This window comes from Rhea pennata, chromosome 3 (assembly GCF_028389875.1).
Source record: "Rhea pennata isolate bPtePen1 chromosome 3, bPtePen1.pri, whole genome shotgun sequence".
In the NCBI taxonomy this organism is placed as follows: Eukaryota; Metazoa; Chordata; class Aves; order Rheiformes; family Rheidae; genus Rhea; species Rhea pennata.
In genome coordinates this window covers 88,902,267-88,928,619 of record NC_084665.1, presented here as the reverse complement: position 1 = coordinate 88,928,619, position 26,353 = coordinate 88,902,267, and the positions used below count along the sequence as shown (strand labels likewise).

The 26,353-nt window shown below is 36.5% G+C and overlaps 1 protein-coding gene across 3 annotated transcripts in view; it reads right to left on the bottom strand.

Annotated features, from left to right (window-relative positions):
- RNGTT (RNA guanylyltransferase and 5'-phosphatase) overlaps nt 1–23,979 on the bottom strand; it is a 196,693-nt gene extending 172,714 nt beyond the window's left edge. For 2 of the 3 annotated variants that reach the window (XR_009958007.1, XM_062572773.1), the window contains exons 1-6: nt 23,791–23,871; nt 15,632–15,741; nt 9,220–9,323; nt 9,013–9,101; nt 5,498–5,573; nt 2,001–2,250 (exon numbers count right to left, since the gene is read on the bottom strand). Coding sequence is in view for 2 of the 3 variants with exons in the window: in XM_062572773.1 (XP_062428757.1) it covers nt 2,001–2,250; nt 5,498–5,573; nt 9,013–9,101; nt 9,220–9,323; nt 15,632–15,741; nt 23,791–23,854 (693 nt within the window). In the remaining variant the exon portion in view is untranslated. Of the gene's footprint in view, nt 1–2,000; nt 2,251–5,497; nt 5,574–9,012; nt 9,102–9,219; nt 9,324–15,631; nt 15,742–23,790; nt 23,872–23,956 lie in introns of those variants that run through there. The other variant, XM_062572774.1, reaches the window with a different exon arrangement.
- Nucleotides 23,980–26,353: the final 2,374 nt, after the last annotated feature.

Here is a 26,353-nt window from a genome sequence, read left to right as displayed (position 1 = left end):
GTTGTCAAGACGTCTTGCAGTCAAAATATTTTAAGTTTTAATGAAGGAGACTGCAGTAAAATTTCTGATGTCCTGGCCAGAATTTCTGAAACAGAGTACAGGTTAACTTCACTTCATAGGCTATTTGGGCAGTTACGTCTGTCTATTAATTATCCTAACGAGATGACAGGAAAGCGTCTCTTCCTCTAGCCCCAAACCTTCCATCTCTCCCTCCCTGCAAAGATTTAGGTCCAAATGAAAAAATTTCAGAATATCAGTATCAAAGAACAAACGCATTCCAGTCAGCTCTACTTTGACACTATATACCCACCCCAGGTGTTCAGAGTCGTCAAATTAGAACGCTGAAAACACTGGTCGCAAAAAAATAATATTAATTGCAATGCTGACAATTTAGCCCTTTGGACAAGGAGTAAAATGACAGACTATCTAAGCAAGAGGTATTTACCTGATAATCATTCCCCTTGTGGATCACATATCTACAAGGAATCACAAATAGACTGTATCCATCGCTACTCAGTTACAGAGCAGTCCAATCTGCCAGCCAAGAACCATGGTAAAGAATTCTCTCCATCCTTCGTCTTCGTGCCAAAGAACGTTCCTCCAGAGCTGTAAAACCGAATTATACGAATATGCATATTAACTAGATGAATCTTTCATAAATTCTCTTACTCTTTAATTACATTTTGGTGATTAATATGCTTATTCGTATAATTTAGCTTCCAGCTTTCAAAGGACTACATTGGCAGATAATAAAAAGCCTGGGAAGCCTGTATCATGATTCCTGTTAGATAGATCAGATTTTTTCCTGTACTGGAGGAAAGGAGATCATCACTGGACCTCACCTTCACACCTCATTTGCTAATGCATCAAGAGGTAAGTCAAAAATCAGTCTGGTGACTGAGGGAAAGTTTTTTTAACATCAGTATTTCACCACAAGGCTAATGGATATAATGGCCATTTCACTGAAAATACTTTGACTATTTATGGATATTTACAACTGTAGACAATCTTTTGTTCCAACTAATGAACTACTAAGTTTTCAGAGTACATCTTGCTTCTTTGAATCAGATTTTGTATTCTTTTCAGGCTAATTTCTTCCATATTCCATCTGTAAACTGTAACGAACAGTTGCAGTAACAACAAAATGTATTTTTGCCGCATATTTCATGCGCGTATTTCCAAGTGTTTGCAAACAGCACACCTCAGCACAGAAGTAAAATAATTCAGAATTATGCAAAAAGAACTGAACATATTTTTGCATTCAGCAATATTCTCCCTACTATATTTACAGCTACAAAAATCATGAGTTTGGAGAGAACTGAGCCATCCATCTTCAGTACAATACAAGTATATTCTTCTTATTTGAGTATCAGCTCCATACCATAGGAAAAGCAACTATAGTAACTTAATTGTAATAATGCAAATTGATTGCAAAATAATCACAATAAGTGATCAGCCACATTCTTTAAGTTATCTTTATATAATTCAAATCATTTCAAGCAAATAAATTTTCAGAATTGCCTTGGGTTTTTTTTACATATCACTGTTTCCTAATTCAATTCTCAATTCTCTAAAAATTTTCAAAAGCAAGAATATTTATTGAAACAAGCACTAAATTTAAGACTACTCTGAATTTCATCCACATGGCTAAAAATAAATAAAAACAGTTTACACACCTACCAAAATATTTTACCTCTGAAGATACAGTGAAAATTTAAGAAGTGCTTTATCATCCCAAATTAGGCTTAAAAAGTTATTATATCAGAAAAATTTTACAAGAATTGCTGAAGTATTGAACGTTGAAATTTAAGGTTCGTATAAGAAACACAAGAAAGATTGCACTGAATCTACCTGTTACTCATGTTTAGAGACAATACTATCAGTTCCTCACCTGCAAGTGCACTGTGATTTATACAGCATGTATTATGTAGCAACTAGTGACTACGAGTTTAAGAAATTCAAGGTAGCAATTAGTATATTAAGTTTTCAGTCAGAATTACCAGTTTTAGGCGTTCTTTTCTCCTTTTGCCATAGGAAGAGCTTGATGACCCAGGTTCTGATTCTTGGCTTCCTGTTTTACCATTATCATCATCTTCCTCTTCATCTTCATCAAAGCACCACTCCGGTAACTCAGGTGGTGATGGTGCATCATCTTCATCTCCATAACGACGAAATAATTCCTTCAAATAGTCACCTTTATAAATACCTGGTGGTCTAGCCTGAGCAAAAGTAGCCACAGCTGCCTCAACACTGTCAAAAAAATTGATAATTACTCTGGATGCTTCATTTCTGTTTTATTCATATTATATCTTAACAAAAACTTATTTTGGTGTTAAGAATTCAGAAAAAAAAGAAATCCAACGACAATTACAAAAACATTCATTATATTCAAATTTAGGTCAACATGGCAACTGTTGCTCCTGCACAAGATTCTGCATAATTATGTAGGTACTGCTTATGCTCTCAGAAGTAACTGTAGTTTGCACTGCTTTATCTCCATATTGTAGCTAACAGCTCTCTGCTGGACTCCTAGGTCATATTTTCATTAATCCTACAGAAAAGGAAGGGGTGAAACACAGGTAAGTACAAGGCTGAATGGACAGGACGGAGATCAAAGAAAAACATGAATAAACGTCATAAGCAAAAATACAAGTGTTAAAGTTCAAATATGGCTACATTTTTCCCCTAAGACCTATCTTCCTTTTCAGTAGGACTTTCGCCATCATGCTGAGAAAAAGCATTCTAATCTTTTGAACTAATAGCTCTTTCCAGAAGTTTCTTACAAAAGCTGTAGTTTGGAAGCCTCTTCCTATAGCTAACACTTAAGATTAAATGTTTTAATAAACTGGAGACTGTATCACAAAAAAAAAAAAAAAATAAAATAAAATAGAAACCAAAACTAACAAAGCTGCTAGTCATGCAGGTTACAATCCAACTGCAAAACACTAGAAAATATATGGCAATGAACACAGCACAAGAACCTTTTGACAAGTAGTTTCCAAACCTCAAGAGCCAACAGATCATTCAACGGTCTTACTTGCTGTTTTCATAGATACTATGAAAGTGTTTAATGAAAAACAATGACTATATTTCCATCTAGAATTTATCATGGTTTCATGGAGCAGTACTGCTCCATCTATCAACATTTGGAAATCATGCTTTACAAAAGAAGAGAGGTCACTAAAGGCTCACCCCTCTATTAGGCTTCTCAACAAACACATATCTTAAAGCTGGAATAAAAGCATGTATCCCATGCTGTGAAAAGAACTTTTTCAGGTAAGATAGTCTACCACTGGAACAAGGAAAAAAAGCATATAGCTAAAATGAAAAAATAAATAAATAAAGAGTTTAAATACAAAAAGCCTCTTTTCTCTGAGCAGTCCAGTATGGGAAGGTGCCTGAGAACTTTAAGAGGCAAATTTCCCAGAATAGATAGAAACTAGTAAGTTTGTTCCATTCTCCTGATATTTGGTAAGAGTAGAAAACAAAACACTTTGATGAGTGAGACTACCAGATGGTCATCAGACCTTAGAAATGACAATGTAAGAGTCTGGGCTACTTAGAAGGATCTTTCCTCCTCATTCTGTTTCCTAAGACTCCTAATTTCCTCCTCACAAGACAGATTTTATGCTGGTACCCTTCTTAAGTTGTTTCACATCTTTAATCAATGACTTTGAGAGGCCAGAACAAACACAAAGGGGATGAGGCAAGAAATAAGCTCAAAGTTTGTCTTTGGTAATATTAAAAGTAGTCTATACTACTGTGGAATATATAGTAATGAAAGCCAAATGATGCAGTACAGATTTCAAGCACAGAAATACAACCTGACAGAAAACATACTTCACAAGTTCTAGAAACATGCAATCTTAGAGGAAAATGAGTTGTGAAAAGAGAATCAAGTAAGGTTTCTGACAACTAGCCAGAGGGCTTTCAGTCTGGATGACCTTTCTTTAAACTAGCTGTAAAACACGTCTCTGTGTTCACAATGCATCATACGCTGCAAGCAATCCTGCATCATATGCTTAAGGAATGAATACGGATGGATTTTTCTACAGAGAAAACCTTATTTCCTCACCAGCCAATAACAATGCCTTATTTTAAAGAACGATACAGCAAACAATTTATCTTGATACAATGCTTACAGTTAACTGACACTTTACAGGAATTCCTTCTTTTGCTATAGAAATATTTGCCTATTAGGTGGAATCTGATGTTTTTTAAATAATTTGACAGAGATTAATAAACAATACAATTAACTATGTGAATGAAACAAAAAAAAAAAGCCTTGGCTGTTAAGTTTTAAGGCTTTTCCCACAAAGGTTTGAAAATACATGAAGGCTGCACAAAAGCAGAAATTTTAAATAAATTTAAGTGCACTTCCTCTTCAGAGCAAAGAATCAATGCTGATTCTATAAACTGAATGCTGCTTTTAGGTTGTTAAAGAGATTAAAAATACACAAATCTGGTAGTTCAAAGGATAAACTACAGCCATAAAGATACTAGTACCTGCATCTACTTCCTATACTCAGCTAAGATTCAGCCGCCCACTATCAATGGTATTTTATCTCCATTAATCCAATGTCCTTATTCCAAGTTTACTTAAAGACAGGGAAAAAAAATACCTCTTTATTTTCATCAGCTTGCATATACATGCCAATCACCAAATAAGCAGTATGTTCAGTCATAAGAAAACGTAGCAGTCCTTAAAGGACTGTACAAGAATATCCTCAGAATCCTTAAGGGGCATGGTGACATGCCTTGCGTCTGACCCAGTCAGACAGCAAAGAAATAGTGTTGCACAGATACAGTCAAATATGCAAAAATTATGCTCATCAGCATGGTTACTTGAAAAAGATCACTACTCTCTATGAAAACATCAACATTTTTAAATCATCCAAAATATAGATGCCTGACTTCAGTCAAACAAAAAGCTATGACATGGACTGTCTTCTCCCCACTTAAGAAGCATCACTCTACTGTGGCTCTAGCTAATCCTTTTCAGGACTCAAGAAATGAGAAGAGCCACAACAAAGCCATGTAACAGAGTAACAGATTAATCTTTTAGGCATCTCTGAACTCTTCATATCTGCACACAACATGGGACATAACAGAGGGAAGAGGCACAGTACAATACATAAACTTCTGAAAGCCTACACACAGCAGGTGCAGCTGACTGTCGGCTTAACAGACCTGAAAGGCTTAACTGAAACACACTAAGCTGTCACATGATGATAGGAATAATGCTAATACAGGTCATTGCTCAATACAACTATTTTCCAGGCAATAGCTACAGAAAATGAAAATTTCAAACACTGCATTTTTTTTTTTTTTTTTTTTTTTTTTACTTTTAAGTCAGCATTCCTCAACTGAAGGAAAAAAAAGTTTAGAATAACAAAAAGTGAATACGTTGCAATAGTTGTTAGGGCAATGAGTGAAACAAACTGAAGATGCCATTGATCATTCTCCACAGATCCCAAGAATTAACACTCAAAGTTACCTCCAGTCCAACTTCTCCACCAAAAAGGCACAGATCAGAAATCCAGTTCTATTGAAACCATGTGTGCAATGGACACCTACAACACACACACAAAAAAAGGATACAATCATTTAAAAGTAGTTTTAATGCACCAACTTTAATTTCACAAGTATGTATTTTGGATCATTCTGTCTTCACAACAACATTAGAGAGTTATCTCCTTTCCTTTTACAATAGCTCAGACTCCGTAAGGAATATAAGCCTGAAAGGCAATTTATTACATTTTTACTGCAAATTATTATCAACAAGCATATAGGACACTTCAGTTTATCCCAGCTCAAGAGCACTAACGTAATACAATTGAAATATGGTTACTATAGATAAGGTTCTAAGGGTTCTTATGACTGTTGAAACGGCGATCAGAAGACAATACAATTAAATTTAATAATTGTGCTTTTACTGAACTCAGCAAGCATTACATTCATTTCACACCATCGGGCACAAAAATCATATTCAGATTACCCTACTTCAAGCTTGAAAAGCAGTGTCAATAGATGACAGTTCTATTTCAAAATTGTTTTTACCATGCTAAGACCAGAGTAATTCTGAAAAAAATACCAAAAAGGGAAAACTGTACAATAAAATCACTTTGAATTACTTATCTCTTCAGTTTAAGATGAAAGAATTAAATCTCCAACCTCTATTTTATAAAATTCTTTCCACAGAACAGTCAAATACATTTTAACACTGCTTTTTTTCCCTCCCCTTTCTCTTAAGGCAACAGCACCATCTAGTGATAAATAAACCAAGTCTGAAAACTTCTGGTATTAAAATTGTGTGAAAGATTCAAGAAAGATGTTGGCTCTTACAGTTCTTCACACTGAATTTTTAAATGATCAATATTGCAGTATTAAGTTTATCCTAATCCCATATCCAATTTTTCTGAACTTTAACATATTTTTCAGCTTTGAGTATGAAGCAAGTCACTTTATTGAAATGATTTTTATTGCTTTCTGTATTTCTCCACAATACATAGAAGTTTAACAGCAATTCACTTAAAACTTACTTGGTTAAAGTGTGAATAGCTATTTTCCTTTTCCTGTACACTTTCCTCCATATCGTAAGCAAAATTTTTAGCAAACCAAGAAAATTGCCTATAAGGATTAGACTGATTAAGACAAGAAAAAATGCATTTTTTGGTTTCATACATTCTAACCATGTGACAGTAAAAAGTGTGCAACTTTTATGAAATGAAATTAATTTTAGCCTCTTTAGAAGATTCGTTCCTGGTAATCACTTCGTCTTTGTTTTCTCCTTAAGCAAAATCTTTGCATTTTGCTTTCTCAAAGTTGGCAGGCATACTCCAGTCCTTAAAGTTGCAAAAATAAAGCTTCTATCATATATTTTTAGAGCTGAATAGAAAATTTTTGCTCATTTATCAATCACATTTCTGCCTCTTTTCATATCTAATCTTGACACTGAAAATTAAACTGCACTCAATTGCTATTAACAAGCCCTGAAGTAGTTACTGCTACCAAGAAGGTTGAGTCAATGATTTTATACACATGACAAAGATAAGCATATCAGCAGTGAAACCAACAGCTTGGCAGGGAAAGCTCACACAGCATGCAGTAGCATCACTATTGCAGACTGCTTTCACTTGAGTAAACATCCTACACACTGGTCTCTCTGGTGATCTTTTAGAAGGAACAGGCTTCCACAACATGAAGCAACTTGTAAGTAACTCACAGAAAGGAAATGGAAAATCTCAGTGTTTGACTTCTACTACTAACACCCAGACCACAGGTTATCTAAGAGTTAAAAAAGGTCACGAGAAAAAAAAATCAAGGAAAAAAAATATATAGAAAAGAGAACCAATCCAAAGGTTATAAAAGTCAAAAAGTTAATGGCCCAACTCTATAAACAGCATTTTAGAAGTTAAAATACCAGTTAAATGAGATTGCTATTTCATGAACATCACAATGCTACCCATAATCCATAAAAATTGCTGTCCCCTAATAATATTTCAAGTTTTGAGATACTGTTGATCGCTGATTGCACTCACTAATTTAACAGTTCCTAATTTTTCATATCATATGCCTGTATATTACAGCTTAGGGAAGAAAAGACAGAATGAAATCTTAATTTGAGACCTATGTGAAATAAAGAAAAAGAGTATCTAAAAGAAAATTAAGTTCCCCAATTACATCTCCCAAGCATTGACTAAAAATAAGATTCACAGTGTAAGACAAGAGGCAGTAGGTATAGACTGAAGTAAAACAAAATTCCATTGAAAGCAAAAAAAAATTTTTTTACTGTAAGGGTGATCAAACACTGAAACAGGTTGCCAGGAGAGGCTATGGACTCTCCATCCTTGCAGATGCTCAAAATTTGATGTCATGGTCCTGGATAACCTGCTCTAGGCGACCCTGCTTTGAGCAGGGGCATGGAGTAGATGATTCCCAGAGTCCCCCTCCAAACTCAACTATTCTATGATTCTTTATCCTAAACATTATAAACACAGTAACTTAGTTTACCACGTTCTTATCAATGACACCTACACAAACTACTGTTCTGTGCAACTCCCTAAGTCACACAGACACTTGAATTCAGTAAGGCTGCGGAAATATCATCAATGATGACTGAGGACAAAAATCCATCTGACTCTGGAAACTCAGCTGCACAGGCCAAGAAAAAAAAGAAAAAAGGAAAAAAAAAAAGAGCATCACAGTAATTTCTAATTTCTTACCTCTGACAATTTGAAGATAGAATTAAACATTAATATGCTTAAGAAAAATCAGAATAAAATGGTTTACATTTAAAACTAGAAGCCACTCAAATTAAATTCAAATTTATTTTGCTCTGAAAAAAATTAGCGTTAAGATCATTCAAATATTCACTGTGGAACTACATAGCACAGAAGAAAACTCTAGCCTAGTATCTACTATCATTTTACGGTAATTTATTCAGCTGCTTTGTGAAATTAACCAAATAATCAGAGACTTTTTAGCAACCTAATATGAATTACAGTAAACCAGGATATCCCATTTATCAAACGCCGAAAGAAAGCAAGAGGAAAGCGGGAAAGAAAGCGGGAAAAGAAAGCGGGAAAGAAAAAAGAATAAAGAAAGAAAAAAGAGAGAAAGAAGAAAAAAAGAAAGAAAAAGAAAAAAAAGAAAGAAAAAGAAAGAAAAAAAGAAAAAGTAAGTTCAGGCAACACATAGCCTTCATTTGTATCAGTAGAAGTTACAAAACCATAATGCAGGTATCATGTATTTGTAGACAATTCTTAATTGTCTATTTTTTGCATAAAATTGATAGCTGTAATCTAACTGGTGCATGCAGACATATTCAGTTTTGTGTGCCAAGAAAAAGTTTACTCTAGAGTTAAAGCAATCAAATTGAGATTGGTATAAATACTGTAGTGTGGAAATTCCTTTGCTTAGATTTTCTAGAATCAGGAACGGTAGTTTTGAGTGAGTAAGTTACAAGTTAATGGGGAAAAGTAGTGAAAATGCATGGAAGATGACACACACCTATAAGCTCTGAGGGATTCTTATCACTAAAGTGTTCACATACGCGAATAAATGTTTCTGTATTCTCAGGTGTAGGGCACTCACCATGCCTGAAAAAGAGCAGAAGACAAAGGTTAAGAGATGCTTGGGGGAAGGGAAAAAAAGATGGTTAATTCAGCACAATCTTTCAAATTAAAAACTAAATATAAAAAAGTGCAGTCAACTTACCCTTTACATTGAAGCTTTATATACTTAATCCCCTCTTTCTCTATATCATTCCTATCATAGAATCTAGTGGTGTTGGTCAAGTCCACCAGTAAACCCATTTTAACCTAAAAAAATTAAAATAAAATAAATGTATGTATTTTGTTCAGATATCAGTGGATACATACCAAATGGCTAATAAAATATAAAATAAAAGCAATAGCATGCTATGGTTGCAAGTTTAAAAGTTCTTCAATATTATTATTTGTTCATAGAAATCTATACAAACTTGATTTTACCACCACCACACTCATCTTTCTCTGTAAAAGCTTCAGTGCTTGAATCAATTCAACCTCCTTAGTGTGCTCCCATCAATATTTATAAATAAGGAAAAGCTGCTAACAGCAAAAATATCCAGTTAATAAGTATTTTAAAGTGTTAAAAGCTAGATAAGGCTAAATCAGGTGCTTTTACACTTTAAGTAAATCAGTGTTAAACATGGGCACAGTAGAAGAACCACAGAAAAAAATAACTACTGAGAGTTCCATGTACGTATCCTTTCAGAAAAACTAACTCACCTGCATTAATCCTTCCATTAAACTTTACTGCAAAACAAGTGAACACATTTTCAAGTTTTAAACAAAAATTCCCTTAAGATCTTAGAAACTTTTGACTCAAAACTAAAATGAGAAACAACTTTAAATCTTCAAAGATGCTCCTGGTAACTCAAGTGGTGGTTTCAACCACAGGGACTCTAGGACACACCTGAATTAAGGCTGCCTTGTCTGCTCTACTCTAATGTGCCCCCTCCCGCAACCCCAGGGAATCAACTTACTTTTTTAGTGTTTGATTTTACTACTGTAAAAGCACTATTTTAAAGCAGCCTTGTGGAAGCTACTCTTTTTACAAAGCAAGACAGAAAGCAGAAATTCCGCTGGGTGGCATCCTACACACAGGGATCATCTGCAAAGCACACCCTGCAGATGCCTCACTGGAGCTAACAAAGCCGGTGCATAAGTAGACGATCAAAGAAGGGAACTGAAACTCCCTGAGTAAAATAGATGTTACTAATAAAATAGTGGAAACCCCTTTATTCAAGGCTCTGGAGGAAAGTCTTCCTTTAAGCCATGGTCATAGGAAATCACAGAAAAACAAAACAGGAAAAAAAAATAGTTGCATGGCAGTCTGTTGACCTGATGCACATCTGCTCCATTCTAGGGAATTTCATCCTTAGTTCAACCAACTTAACTTCTTCCAAACATAAAATTGCCAGTACTAGTGTGTGTGCAGCTCACCAATACATCTGTGCACTATCTGTGCACAAACTCCTGGTTTCTTGCTTTTTAAGTACAACATATACTTTACACCAGATGCCTCTTTGGCATACATACTGTACTTTGTCAGTATGCAGCATAGCTTTTGGCCAAAGCGCTGAATGTCACACTACCAAATAGGATTCTCACCATGAAACCAAATGTCTTTTAAAAAGCCATTTCAGCAGTGCTGTTTTTGTAAAATCATTGTTCTAGTTTCACTTTTTTTTTTCTGGGGGGGGAAGAGGTTAAAATATTATACATTAATAGTGCACTGAACTACATCAATGCTAAAGCATGATACACGTGTAAAAATATAACAGGACAATGTATCTTCAATATATTCATAAAGCTGCAACATATATTCATTAACGGGATTTTGATTAATAAAATATATGGAAGATGCTTGGTTTCTCTCTACTTTAATGCCAATACTTGGCAATAATTTAAAATTGCATTTGGAAGAATTACAAATTAAGAATCTTCCTTTGTGCCAGATCCCACCTATAGGATGGTCAGAGTTGGCAAAAAGATTGATGCAAAAATCAGGTGTGTTTTTCCCAGGCAGCTCTAGACTATGAACCCATGTAATTGCCTTTTTCCCTAATTTCTACATAATTTATCTTCATAAACTATTCTTTTATTTAAAATATGAAGTTAGGTATAGTATTCCCAAGATACCCTCAACAAAGGAAGAAAAGGGGTTATTTTCAAAGGACATTTTAAATACAAGTTTAAAGATTTAATGACAGTATCATTTTAAAGTAAAGCTTTTTGCCTTCAGTTCTAGTATAATAAGAAAGAAGATCTTCAACAATGTGAATTACTCATGAAATAATGCTATACCGTCTGTCCTAGTCTGGAGATAGGGAAAAAGGACTATGAGAAAAGCAAACAGTTTAATAAAAGCATGAAGACAAACAAGCAGTCAGCATTGTTAAATATTTCAAAATGTTAAAGAAGAGCAACAGAAGAAACGCAAGTAATTTGCACAAGTTTCACATTTTCCCATTCAACAGTAGGAGAAAGGGATACAGTTATATTAGTGCTGAAAACTCATACTGCTAATTCCCAGCCCCACTGCTCCCAAACGCCAGCAGCCTCAAGCATTTCCACCAGAAGCCTCCAAACTTTCACAAACTCCTGCTGCAATGAAGTTAGAGTTGGCAGTGAGAAGGTATGTGAAAGTATAAAAACTAATTTCATGTCCAAGTGTTTAACCTCAAAAATACTTTAATAACACTCCCTTAACTTTTAAAAATTACTCTTTTGAACGTATTTATCTATAGATTTCAGTTTATTGACTGACATATGCAAGCCAGGACAACACTACAACATACATCAGATCCAAATTGTCACTAAAAATTTGGGGATGTTGCTCCCTAATGTGAACAGGATAATGAAATTCAGCAAAATGTCTATTTAGGCGGAAATTCAGGAGGATTCCAGGACTTCAGGCCACAATTACCATGTATCATTTCAATCATACAGAAGTAAAAATCCTGTGAAGTCATCACGTTCTTCATATACTTCAAGGAGCAGTAAACCTTCAGCCAAAGCTATAGAGTATATATGGCACAGAGAGTATAATGCATGAAAATAAAGTTTCCTTGTTTTATAGAAAGCATAAACATTAACTCTCTCAGTTCACAAGATCAGCTGCATACAATACACTGCAATTTAGAGAGGGCTAGGCAAAAGAAAAAGATAGACAGACAGACAAAGAAATATAAAAATAACATACTGAAGTAACATACTGAAGTAGACAATTATGATATTCCAAAATGAATGTGAACACACAGCATTATCACAGGAATCAAAACATTTCAGTCACTGAACCGGGGTTATACTGTGCTTGCACCTGGTCTGACCAATCAGAATTCTCACCTAGAGGATCAAGTCTAGTACATATATGTTCATCACATCCATAATTTGACCTACTGTGAAAAACTGCCATCGCATCACTGTCTTTCTCAGTCATGTTCTCCTAAGTTCGCTCTTAGAAAGTTCTTAATTGGAGCCGATTTCTGAAAGACTATCCAAAGTAAAATAGGTAGTTACCCTCTGAAAAAAACTATTCTTCTAACCAGTGTTTTGCATGAATCACGCCTTCCAGCCCACCACATCTAGCTTCTGTGGTATGACACAGCTTTGGAAGAATGAGTACTTTTGAATGGTTCAGCAATTTATCACTAAAATTTACACTTACTTCTCACAAGGACTGTTGCAACACTAAAATCTTGGACACAGCACTGCAACACAATAGAAACTATTTTTCTTTCTTGTAATCACAAAAGATGACTGAACAGGGGGAAAAAAAAAATAGAAAGCTTATCAATACTGCAACCACATACAATAACACAATCTTCATACCCCCTCTACTCTCAGCTTACGATTATCTTGGCCAGTCTCTCTGTGTCCACCTATGGTTATAAAAGCCTTCCTCCTCTCACCTTCTCGCATTCCAGTGATCTCAAACTACTTCATCTTATGCAAGGGCTCTTTGGCTGCTGTGCAAATAAACTAGCTTACAAGGTTCCCAACATTCCCCTTGAACAACCTCAGAAGCTTCCCACTAGGTGCTGAGACTTGAAAATGTCCTCCCCAAGAGACATTTGCAGGAATACTGCAACTTGCACATATTAATGTGCAACGTTTTTTATGAGTTAACTAGTCTCCTAGCACTGTGTAGCAGGAATAACACTACCATTTATAAAACACAGCCATCAGTTCTGGCACTTTTAACTTAATTATTTCAGAGAAGAAAGAAAAAAAAAATACAACTCTCACCGTAGCCAACTGCTCCTATGTCTTCCTTAATGAGACCACTAGGATACAGTGTCAATAGTGACAAGCAGAAGGAGAGATTTGCTCTCCCTTATCAAATCCGTATGTAACACCCAGCCTTTCAGCAACCAGTTCCAAAAGAAGGGGAAAAATGTAATCTCACAGGAAGCCTTGACTAAAAGATCTGCCTGTTAGGGAATGTACCTCCCCGCTTCCTCCCAGCTAGATGCTGACTGAAGTGGTGAACCAGTGTCCCTTCAAATAGCCGTAGTAGTAGTATTTCACCCTTACCAGTTTCACCAAATTCCTGTCAAATCTCTTACTTTGGAGAGAATTCAGATGGACCTAAGTAATAATCAGGTTTCAAAAGTGATCTACTATGCAAAGTACAAACATTCATCAGACTGAAGTCAAATAACGACAACGATACAATTGGTTACTCTTGCCTCTGGAAAATCTACTTCCAAAGTCTCCTCAATTGCACATTCACCTGATGTTGCCAGACTGTTGCTAAATTGCTATTTTAGAAATACAGCACTCCAGTTAACCTTCGCCTATCTTGGCAAATCCAGAAATTTGCCAAATCCAAAATGTTTTCAAATAGTGAAAATTTAGTAACAGCATCGAGACTAGGAGAACACTAGGACTCAACACAGTTAATAGATTTTACTAGACTAGTAAGTTTGAGAGAAACCATATACTCTGCTTATTAATTGAAATGAAAAAAAATACAAGTGGACAGTCTCATGCTAGTAATCCTATTATCAGATTTCAATCACCTAACACCTCTGAAGATATTCTGAATTTGTGGTATTGCAGACAGACTGATTAATGTGCTTAGTGTAAAAGCTATGAAGGCTCACCATTAATTTTTTTTTTTTTTTTTTGGTGACAATCACTAACAAGCAAATAATCAGAAATTCTGAAAACCTCTTATGTCTCTGAAGTTCTTTGCAACTTAAAAAACAGAATTTAGATTATTTTAAACCACTAATAAAAGTTGCTTTTTGAACATTTCTAGTAGTGATCATTAAAGTGTGGCCACCTAGTAGTGGCCAGAGTGAAAAAAATACAAAATGAGTGAAGAACTCAAGTAGAATGTAGATGCATAGCCCTAAGAATTCAAACAAGAAAAATCCTACCCATTTATGCAACTGAAAGCAAGCACTTATGTTTCACTAATAATATTTTCTTATTATGTTCTTACTATGTTTGCCTACAAGTACCAATATCATAGCCACACTGAGTACCTAAGCCCAAATGGAATCCACAAAATGTAAATCTCTACATTTTAGTCATCTGATTCTTCTGATGTTTAAGCTCTGGCATTGTTAAATAACTTTGAAATTAACCTAACTTGCATCAATGGCAAAATAATTCAGAAAGAAATACCACCAATATGGTTGGTTTTGCCACATACACAGCCAAAAGAAATACTTCCCACTTCCATATGACAGTTAAATAAACAGATTTAGAAGATTGAAGTAGCAGGTCTTTCTTTGCTTTGGGAGGTTCAAAATTCCATTTCCCACATCTCCAGAAACACTGGACAAACCTCTGTATTACATGCAAAGCTGGAATGGTGCTGTTCCCCACCTTTCATGTCAAAGTTGTGCTATGATACAGAAAAGCATGTAAGTTGGACTAGATGGACAGAAAGGGGAAATGGGCTAGACACAAACAGTGAATGAGACTAGATAGAAAAAAGCCAAAAGCACAATTCTAACACAATAATAAAGGTTTCCACCATGAAGAAGAATATGTTCCCAAGTCCGAAGCCACACTCCTAAAAATTGTTTCTGTGTATGCATTTTTTCCACTAAGAAATTACTGGATAAAATCCAGAAACTGTTTTGTTCCATATTCAAACATAACTATTTAGATATTAAAGAATATCTTAGACATCAAAAGAAGAAAAACACGCACAGAAGTCAGAAACTACAGAACAAGAGTTCTACAAGATTTTTCTTTTACTTTTAAATGCTTCCATTCCTGCAGGCAAAACTGCACATACCTGACAGCAACTGTAAAACTACACACTCGTATTATCTGAAGTTTGAGAATGACATCTCACCAAGATGACAGTAATGGCAGAAAAAATGAGGGGCATTTTGCTAACACAATGAATGAGCTGAAAAATTTAGTGCAATTCTTCATTATAAGAAAGTATGTTTGTAAATTAAGGTATTCTAGCAAGAAAAAATCAGAAAAAAAAATCTGTACAGATGTCTCAAAAGAAGTCATCTACAACTTTTTCTTAAAAATCTGTAAAGCAACATTCAAATAAATACTAATAACAGAAGTTATGTTTCAATTAATAGAAAATTTAACTTTACCTTCAGACTCTTTAAGTAGTTGGACAACATACTTGGGTGAAAACGGTTTTCTTCAGCAACCTGTTCATCATATCTTGGTCCTAACATTGTCTTCAAAGGTAAAAACTTTCCTATGAAACATAATCAAATTTTGCAGTATTTTATGTATACTTATGTATATGTAGACTAACAACTTAGTGATTTCAAAGCAATATGCTGAGCAGTTTTAGAGGTTCATCTTCAATGAAAAATAATTGCAGGAAAAGTATCAATAACAGCTTAATTGGGATTATTAGTTCCAAATTCTCAGAATTTGCAAATAAATTTAGAAGTTTAAAGGAAATACAGATTACCTCATCTAAAACAGACACAGTGATATTTTAAAATATTTAGTAGCTTTTAGTCTGCTTTAAGGGCTACAGTACGTTAACAGAATAGACAAAATTTAAACCTACTGGTTAAAAACATGAAAACAGAATATTACATGACAGTTTTTCTATCCAACCTTGTAAACTTCAGTTTTGATTACCTGTAAGCATAAAATGTAGTAAAGATAGACATAGCAATATTGCATTGTACCCAGAACACCGAGGCACTACAGATATACTCTTTCTAATAGGCGACCCTTAAGGTTTGTTGGAAGAGTTCTGTTGCTGTAGAGCAGCAAGGTCATCTTCCCTCTAAAAAGCAATGCTTACGTGTGGTTCACACATCACACGAGACAAAACTGTGGGTGAAAAGCTTGCTCAGAATTACCCCTGAAAACCTAAGTTTTTCTATTTTATTTTTCATTCATTGTATCTACCACAGAATGTGTAATAATTTCATTAGAGAACTCTTCTTTCTAACTCCAATAAGCTACAGGTAGGTTATACTGTACTATGCAATAATCAATTATTCTTAAAAATTAAAATATACTGTATAAATTCCTATTCAGAAAAATACCAAAAAGTTATCCAATACACATAATAACCATTTGCAGTTGAATAAAGAATATTTTAAAGATAACTTTAAAACACATTTTAAAAGTGTCAGTCATTAATAGCCATATCTAAATACAGCTTGATCCCAGCTTTTAACAGGCTGATACCATGTTTGATTTTGCTCTTTTCCATACTACAAAATATTTCAGCTGCAAATGTTTGCAACTATGAATTACGATAAGAAAACATTTTATTAGGATAGTACTGGAGACTATAAATGACAAATTAAACTACTTGTTTTGTAAGAATTAAGAGTAGTTAACTAGAAACTATAACCAAAAGCTGCTCAAACAAGTGAGAGAACAAAGCTTTCCCATACCTGCTCTGTGCCACATTGCAATTGCACTATCATCTGATTTTGCATACTAAAACCTCCCAGTTTTCGCATTTTTTGAGAACATTGCAGGCAGCGAACAAACACAGATCCATCACACTGCAGACATCTGAACCTTGGCCCCATACCATGGGATGGAGAATTGAGGGCATTTTGACAGTCCCTGACGGAGTCACTAATCAAGAAACTGATGCAGAACAGATTTTCCTTCTTCCTGTTAGTTTCACTAGGACAACTAATAGTGCTACGAGGTTGTTGAGAGCTATTTGAAGATGTTAACAATATACAGAAAAGTCGCTCTTGCACCTTCAGTAGTAACAAGAAACGAAGGAAAAACAGTATTTTGAGGAAAGATGTCAGAAGAGACCAATGAAATGCCTGATCTTTGACAGATGAGTTGCTCAGGAATAGAAACTCGCATGCATACATCTGTCTGGAGAGCAGCTTCATCAAACTGGAAGATTAGCTTTGCAGGACTACGTGAACCAGGCAAGCATCTCGCCCTCAGAGTGCAGCAGGAACAAGCACTCGAGCTGCAGGTACCAACTCAGCAGCTCAGTACCTCTCCCTACCCTTCTCCATGGACAAGAATTTGGAGCGCAAGACACCGCTACTACGTATTTCTAGGAGGCAGCACACCTCTCTTGAGTGTATCTAGAATCCTGCATTGCCATTAGTTGTGAAAAATTAGCATGAATTAAGAGAGAGAAAGGACCTGGCATGTCTGTCAGGCACACCAAGTTAACGATATGGGCAGGCAGTAAAACTGGCAGAACCTCAGCATTTTCTCTCTTAAGCAAATATTTAAATGAAGTATATTCTGAATTATATTCCAAGACTAATCAAACAAAACCCAAAAAGCAAAAAAAGCTTTTGCCTGAAAATTTTAATTTAAAGAAAATCCCATCCTTTTAATACAATTGTTTTCATGTTATTAAAAAGGCAGCCTTTCTATAACTAAAGGAAATGTACATATATAATTGTATAGCACAGAAGAGCAACAGAAAGTTTTTAAACGTAGGAAAAACCTCACATTGAAGCACTGGACAAAAGTGTTCCAGAAATCAAAGTGTTGATAGTTCCTGAGGTTGTGATGAAATTACATTCTTTAAAATTCTTCTACTAGCAATTAATCTACCTATTTCCTGGAGAAAAATAAAGTTAATTCTATATCAATTCTATATCTAAATAAAATATTTTGTTAACTTTAATTTTTTTTTTTTTTTTTAATAAAGGAGGGCTATTTATAACACAAATACCCACAAGACCTTTTGAACTCACTAAGGAAAAACATGTGCCTTTCAATACTATTCCTGAAAACATTTTATATAGCTGTTCAGCTGTGTAATGTGTGTAATGTAGAGTAAAAAAGAGCACACCACCCACTAGTCTTTATTCAGTATTTAAACTTTCAGTTTCATATTCTCAAATGAATCAGTACAGCTATCCCTAACCCTCATAAATTCTCCTAAATTACTCATAGAAGTACTACTTTCTGATCAAGATAGAACATTTCCATATAACAAAAAAATAAACTCTGATTTTCAGCAAAACAAAAGCACATGGTCTGAAAAGATACTATGCTTTATTAAACTAAAAATTAAGTTTGGAGATAGAAGTTCACTCCCTGTGTAAGAATAGAGAAATGCATGCAAATCTCATCAAATGAACCTGAAAATGATTGCTTTTATGTAATAAAATGACTGAAAATTCATGGGTTTCTCTGTAGAAAATATATGCTTTTGGTACAACAATACAAGTCATAGTAGTTATCACAGGAGTTCTCTAAATCCTATCAAACATCCTCTGTATGTTCAAATAAATATATAAATTTTAGAAAAATTTATTAAAAAAAGAGCAGATAGCTATGGAAAGGAAACCGAGAAGCTTTGCACAACATTTTAGCTCAAATTTGATGTTAGTCAGCAACATGAGAAATACTGTTATACTCACCTAAGTCCAACCTTTATAGCTTAAATAAAAGCTATACAGACAAGATACTCATTTAATTAGATGGTAATAAATTTATAGTCACTTTAACTTCAGCTTATTTGATTGTTAGAAAATTTCCTGACATTATTCTACCTTCCCCTGCCTTTTAATTCCACAAGTTATATAACGTTCCTTGGGCCAGGGTTATTACCTGTATTACCTACCCTACTTCCCAACACTAACATTCAGTCTCTCTTGTTATTAGCCTTGCCCCATTAACTTGTAAACTTCCTCTGTACAGATTAATTTTGCAAATCTTGATTTTGAATGACTTTAATGCAGAAACCTGTCATTGCCATAAGTTTTGGAAAACACCAAGCACACTTGAAAGTGTTTTCATTAACTTTATCACTTGTCATTCCCATCCTAATACTTCTCCGCTCCCATTACAGAATATGAAAAACATACTTAAAACTTTTTTTTAGTCAAAACATTAAATTAAGAAAAGGATGCATTGATAAAACAGCAGGTATGCATGAAAATAACCATCTTTTAATAGATGCAGGGAAAGAGAGAATAAAGTTGGAATACAATGCCTGGAGGTTTACAGCTTCATTTCCTATAGCATTTGATTAGGGATTGCACAGTCATTCTGAATACTCTTCTGTTCTCCATCTTCTAGAACAGAAAATGGACATGTTCAGTGTCCTCTCAGTAGATGGCCTTGATTTACCAGTCTTCCTAGAATCTGATTTTCATTCTTTTTTTCCTTCTGAGTAGCCATAATACCTTCCTGTTCATACCCAGCAAAAAGCAGCTAAAGTAATCTTGTCAGCTTTCACTGCCAGCATTTGAATGCTCTTACACAGCTGTGGAAGTGATGAGTAGTCTAACAGTGTCTCTCTGGTATCATTTAGTAAAGTACTAAAACACAGATCCTTTGAACTATTGAGATGCCTCAACAGATAAAGACTGCATTTTGGCACTATCATTGAGAAAAAGAGCCTGTATGGCAGCAAAGCTGCTGTCCGCAAAGGTCAGAAAAAAGCAGTACATTCATGTCCACTTCACTCCAATTTGGGGAAATTTTGTAATCAGATTATAAAAACAATGGCTTTGAAATTGAAATAAATGACATACTACTCTACAGTCCCATCATACATCATCCTTTTGCAGTAAACAGCAACTTCCTAATCATTATTTTGCTGTACTGATATTTTCTTGTATTTTCTACATTGCACTCATATCTATTAAAGATCTTGAATATGATTTCATATTATGTTTCTGATATAACAGAAAGCCAAATTTCTCCAACTAGCAAATTTGCTATTTGATCTTTGCACAGAAGCTTGAAAATTCTCCTTCCCAGCATCCATATAAGCCCCTCTCAGATAAATGTCACTAAGCTATAGAAAAATCTAAGCTTTTATTCAATGAAGGACTTCTAACCTTCCTCAGTAATAAGAACAAGCATAAACTGAGGCAGTAGCTCCCTTGCATTGCACTTGCTACAGTTTCTGACAAAGGAATGCTATAATTGTTACTAAGACACAACTTAAGCTTCCAGAACCTTTGTTTAATGATGATGTATAAGGATTTAAAAATTAAATAACCAATTCTTTAGGTAGAATTAGATGAAATTAAAATCACAAGGCCATGTTTTTCATGGAAATCAAAACATCTCAAGACATTAGTACATCTAAATTATGATAATAATTATAATGCCTTGATCCGATTTTTGAATTAGTTTCAAAATGCTACCAGAACTTTGACACTTGATCATTACCTACTCCCATGCTTAACTTCAAACATGTCTAATATTTTTTGAAAGGGAATATTAGAAACTGGTTTCAGAATTAGAATTACCTGCAGAACAGATGGCACCTCTTTAGGCTAAAAGATGAGGAAAAATTCTAAAAATAAGAGCCCAATATGGGAAAGCACAGACAATCACATCAGTAAACCTGAGAGAAATTAGAGCAAAGTGCAGATTTGAAATGTCCTGCATGTAAAATATGTAGACACTTTTTCCATCTTTACTTAAAAGTCCAATTCTAGAGCATACCAGTGAAAAAGCTACTCTTCATTCAGTCTAATTTTTTTGTAGTACAAAAGTGTCAATTCAATGTGTAAGAGTACCATTACTTATTTATGGCCATGGTGTGTTCATACTGAGGAAAGCTAAACACAGAGGAAAGACACCAAGGTTAAGAAAGGGAAATTTCAGTAAGTTGTAGTAGTCAGTCAAAGCTGTGATTGAAGAAAAAAACAAGTTAACAGTCTTGTTTCAAGAAAAACTACTCTGGATCAAACCATCCATTTAACCTAGTACCTCATCTTCAAAATAAGCCAGTAACAGATGTCTAAGAAAGAGCATAAGAAAATGACAAGCACTACACAGCATCAGATTATTCTCCCAACCGGCAAGAAGTTATTGTTCCGCAACTTTCTGAAATAGAGGTGCCACAGTTTTATTTAAAGTGGTATCTCCATATCTATACCCAATATGTATGTTTTTAAGAATATCTCTTAGTTCTGCATGCAGTATGTATGATTAAAACAGAATTAACTAACACAAATCAGTAATCAAACCTGAAGTGTTATTCAAATCAAAAAAAAAGTGCAAAAGAAAATGAGAGATTCAATAGATCAGAGTGGAAATTAAGGAGACACGACAGAGCAGCAGCTTAGGTCTTACCCTCCGCATCCTGATAGCATTCAATATGGCAGGGAGGAGGAGAGGGAGGAAACACAAGGTTGATTTTTGGTGATTATGAAAAGTAGATACCTGCAGAGATGATGCCAAGGCAGCAAGGCTAAAGCAATCCGATAGCTTCAGTTCAAGAATTCAGAGAAAGCTCTTTTCCTCAAGTACAACATGATCTAAGTGCTAAGACAACGCAATAAAAATTCTACATGAAAATCTTCTATTGTGAACAACTGCCATCCCATAGAACTGCAAAGCAGCAGTAAAACATCACTGTTTAACAAGGTGAACAGGAAAATAAAAGGAAATGGATCAATTCACCTTATTCAGAATGAACAGTCCTGCTAAAATGAATGAACCTCAGAAATACAACAGCTCCAGGCCTCATTACACCTGAATTTGAGGTCACCTAGACATGTCAGATGCCACAAGGGTAAGACAAGAGGGTCATGATCAAACACTTGATGACTACTGCTCCACATAAGTCAGGTAGACTTCACTGAACAGCATTGCTGCTGTTATACTATCAGATGGGAATAAACTCTTTTGCAGGTACTTAGAAATTCATCTGAAGTGCTGACTAAAAATGGAATATAAAACATTTGGGAGACAGTATAAACATCAGTAAATCCTAAAAAAGTACGTCTCACTAAAATCATTAGATGTCTTTGACTGCAAAATAGCAAAAAAAGGATATAAGATTTTCAAAAAGTCTTTTTCAAAAATTGGTAAGTTTTATGCAAAAAACACTAATGATTAAGTGAATTAATATAAGAATACACTACTAAACAGCAGCCAAAGTAATGAATCCAGTACCTCCCTTTTTTCTTTGCACAGTAACTTCTCATGTATGAGCACAATAAACAGAAAAGAATTACCTTGCAGTTACTGAAGGATGGGGGTAGACACATAAGCAGTCACTGAACAGCAGATGACATGCTGATGAACTGCATTCTTGCTTACTTTATGTCAATTTATTTGTGCAGCCATATTTTAAGGACTTGTGGCTTTAAAAAGAAACTTTTAGAGATCAAGAACTGGCTGAGAAAAAAACTAAGAATAACACTCATTAGCCTATTTTTGTTGTGGTCAAAGGCTAACAACTTAGGCTATCAAACTCCTTATCAGACATAGTGTAATGGATTTGCCAGTGATCAGAAAAAGAAGATAAGGAAGATGAGCAATAAGATAATCCTGCTTTCTAATACAGCCAAGCTCAGAGAAATACAAAGAACTTGAGGGGAAACTAGTAAAACGGAAAAACACATAGAATGAGTAACAGAAATTAAATATTGGTAAATGCCAAATGACGCAGATTTATAGGAGGATTAAGCCTGCTTTGATGTCTGACTACAAATGCCAAGGATCACCGGCAATCAACATCTTCATTCAACAACTGAGCTGATGTTGCAAAACTATGTGATAGAAAAATGCAGAAATTTTAACTATCAACCAAATCATGGCATAGCCCCATCTAGAACGTTATGCTCGGTAGCAAATATGGCATTTTGAAAAAAAATCTTAAATTTATCACAGGTAGAAAGATGAAAGGAGAAAAATACTGTGAATAAAGGTGGGTTTTGGAATTGTACACCTCATAGAAGAAATAGGAACATGAGAAAACTAAAAACAGAGAAGCCTATTTATTCTGTCACAAACTGGACAGCAGGGAAAACATTCCGCTGAAGTCATAGGGTAGCTCACTATCAAAAAGCGTGAGTTACATGGTAAGTAATTCACTACCACAGGATGCCAGCAAGGCCAGACACCCGGGGCAATTCAAAACAGCATGTTACAGGTAAGAATATCCAAGATTATCGTGATTTTTGAACAAACTTGAATCACACATGAAACTTGTGAGTGCCACACTTAAACCGATCCTCTAGCTACGTGGTATAGGAACACACCAAAGAATTTAAATCAGCCTAGTAAGAGATGAGCGCTGATCAGGAGCTTTATAGAAGGGGGAATGAAAGAAAAATAAGGGACGGAACAGCAGCCTGGGGAGGACGCTGCAGGCCTGCGGTCTCCAGCTGCTGCCTTTCTCTCTCACCAGGCAATACGCGCGGAGCAGCGCCGGTGCCCGCGGCCGCCGCCGGGCTGCGGCTGCACCAGGTCTCCGCGGGGCCGCGCGGCGGAGGAGGCCGCTCCCTCCCCGCCCGCCCCGCTCCGTGCCCGCCCGCCCGCCGGAGAGCCGCGGCTGCGGCAGGGGGAGGCCGCTCACCTGCCACGGGCTGCCCCCGCCGCGGGCAGTGGAGCCAGCGCGGCGGGATCTTGTTGTAGGACATGGCGGCGCGGCGGCCGCCGCCTCCCGCCCGCGCTGAGGGAGGCGGGGGGGGGGGGGGGGCTGGGGGCGGGGGGGGCGGCGCGCGCGGCCCCTCGGCGCTCACCGCCGGCAGCGGCCCCTCGCCCGCGGCGCCTTCATTCAGACCAGCGCCGCCTCAACCGCCACCAGCCCACAATGCACCGCGGCGGGCGCCCGCTTCCGCTTCCGGCCGCGGGGCCCGTCGGGAGGTGAGGCCAGGCCAGGCCTGCGCTCCGCCGCCGTGTTCGTGTCGCGTCGCGTCGGGCAGTGTCTCGGCCAGCAGCTGGGAGCTGCGCCGCTCTGACACCCGGGGAGTGGGAAGGCCGCTGGCAGCCGCGGGGCGGGTCTTTGGGAGCGGCGGGAGGGTAACGGGCGAAGCGGCCGCGCTTTGGCGGGAGCGGGGCGGGCGGAGCGCCGAGCCGAAGCGAGCGTCGCCCTGTGGAGCGTATCGCCTGCGCCGAGTTAGCAGAGGGCAAGACAGCTTTGTGCCAGCGCGTAGCTCTGTAGTCACGTAAGCTTCAAGTGCTGGCTGAGTTTATCCCCCTCATCTCAATAAAAGATATAGTGGAGCTGAAAAGGTTCGCAGAGAGGCAAGAAGTGAACGTGGAGGAAGGCTTTTCACCCAAAGAGGGCTAACTAGAATAGGGCTCCTCAGCCTGGAAAAGATATGGCATACTGGGGAGCAGCCTGGACCGAGAGGAAGTGACAAGCTGCTTGTGGGGCATTCCTGTTGAAGATTATGCAGCTGGTAATAGGAAACTAGCAGTAACTTGGTGCAAAGTAGTTGGGCTCCTTGTCCCAACAGGAACTGGAGCTGTGTAACTGATCGGTAAAGCATGTCGTGGATTCAAAAAGTTGGCCTCCGTTTAAGGGAAGACAAGGCAGTTCTTATAAATTAACTGAAGGTTACCAAAGTAGCAAACCACAGCAGGCTCAGGAAACATCCTAACCTGAAACTAGTTGGAGGCTGGGACAAATGTTACTCTGTTACTTTTTTCTGCACATTTCCCGGCTGGCTGGCCTGGGATAGAGATAAGATTTGGCAGATCCAGCTAACAGTGCTGCTGTTCTTCCATTCTGTATGTAACAGGTTTGCTAATGTAAAAGATGCCTCTGTAGGTGGCCTTTTCTTTCTTTTGTAAAAAGGCATGGCTGTAAAATTCTGTCTCTACAACTAGAGTCACGTAAAACCCATATGCCAGTGTACACAATCCCAGTGAAAGCTCTCTATAGAATAAAAATGATCTGGCTATGTGGATTCAGTTTAAGAATTGTAGCCTAATAGTATTTGGCTACATAAAGGGAACATTTAAGGTGGCTGCAGTGAAATGTTAGAAAGCAATAGCAGTAGATTATTTTTATTTTGGTAGTTTATTTTCCAGTTACTTACATTTCAATACTGTTCTGTCTGGACTTTCTGCTTTTCCGTAGCCAGGCATGCTCTCTTAAGATTTGATAGGTGCAGTAGCTTACAAGACTAATTGCCTTTCTGTGTTCAGATTGAATAAGAATTATTTAGGTGTGTGTGACTACACCAAAGCAACTGACATAGTATGATCTGTCCAGGATTTATGACAACCTTTATCATGTAGTGGCTGTCTTTCCTGCTGCATTTTATCACTCTAGATTTTATTAGACATCAGGTTATTTTTTCCCCAGAATATGCTCTGATGGTAATTGAGGCCATCAGTTAAGTATTTTGTATATTTCAGTCATTGGGTTCTCATACTACATTAGAAGTTTTTGAATTTTGTCATTAAGGCTATTAGATATTAATCTTTTCATTCTGATTAAAATTAACACAATCTTACCACATCAAAAGACTGTTATTTCAATTATTTCCTATAACTGTTCAGTACAGTTCCATTAAAACGTTACTGTGTGATGTTTTGAAAATGTTCTAATTTTCCCTTAATAGAACTAGCAACAGTCAGACACCAGGTGGTGCAAGAGACCAGCTGGAGAAGAAAATGAAACTTGAGTGTAAGAAGTCAGAATCATGTTCAAAAGGAGCAGGAAGGAAATAATAGCCACAAGTGGCTCAGTTTCTGATTTCAGTAGCATTAAGAGCAAGGTACAGTGAGGTCAGCAGCATAGCAAAATTAGGAATGAAACCATTGCAGAGGTGAAGAAAAGTATAAAAATACGTTGTAGACTCTGGTATCCTGATTGAGCAATACTCAGCTCTGTCCTTATCATCTAATTTTAAAACTCTGTCATATTTTAAAACAAAATGAACAGCTACGTAAAGCAAAAATATTTTCATGTAAAGATATGTAGTTAAACTGGGAGTATACATACATCTGCTTTTATTTAGCAATGCAAAAGGCAAAGAAAATAGTTGGAATTTTAAGTATAAGATACAGAGTTAAGATGAGGCATACAGCCAAAGTGAGTTTAGGCAGCCATCACCCATAATTTAGCGTTTCAGTAATTCTAGGGTTGGCTGAGCAGAGTTTAGAAAGTCCTTCCGACAAACTAG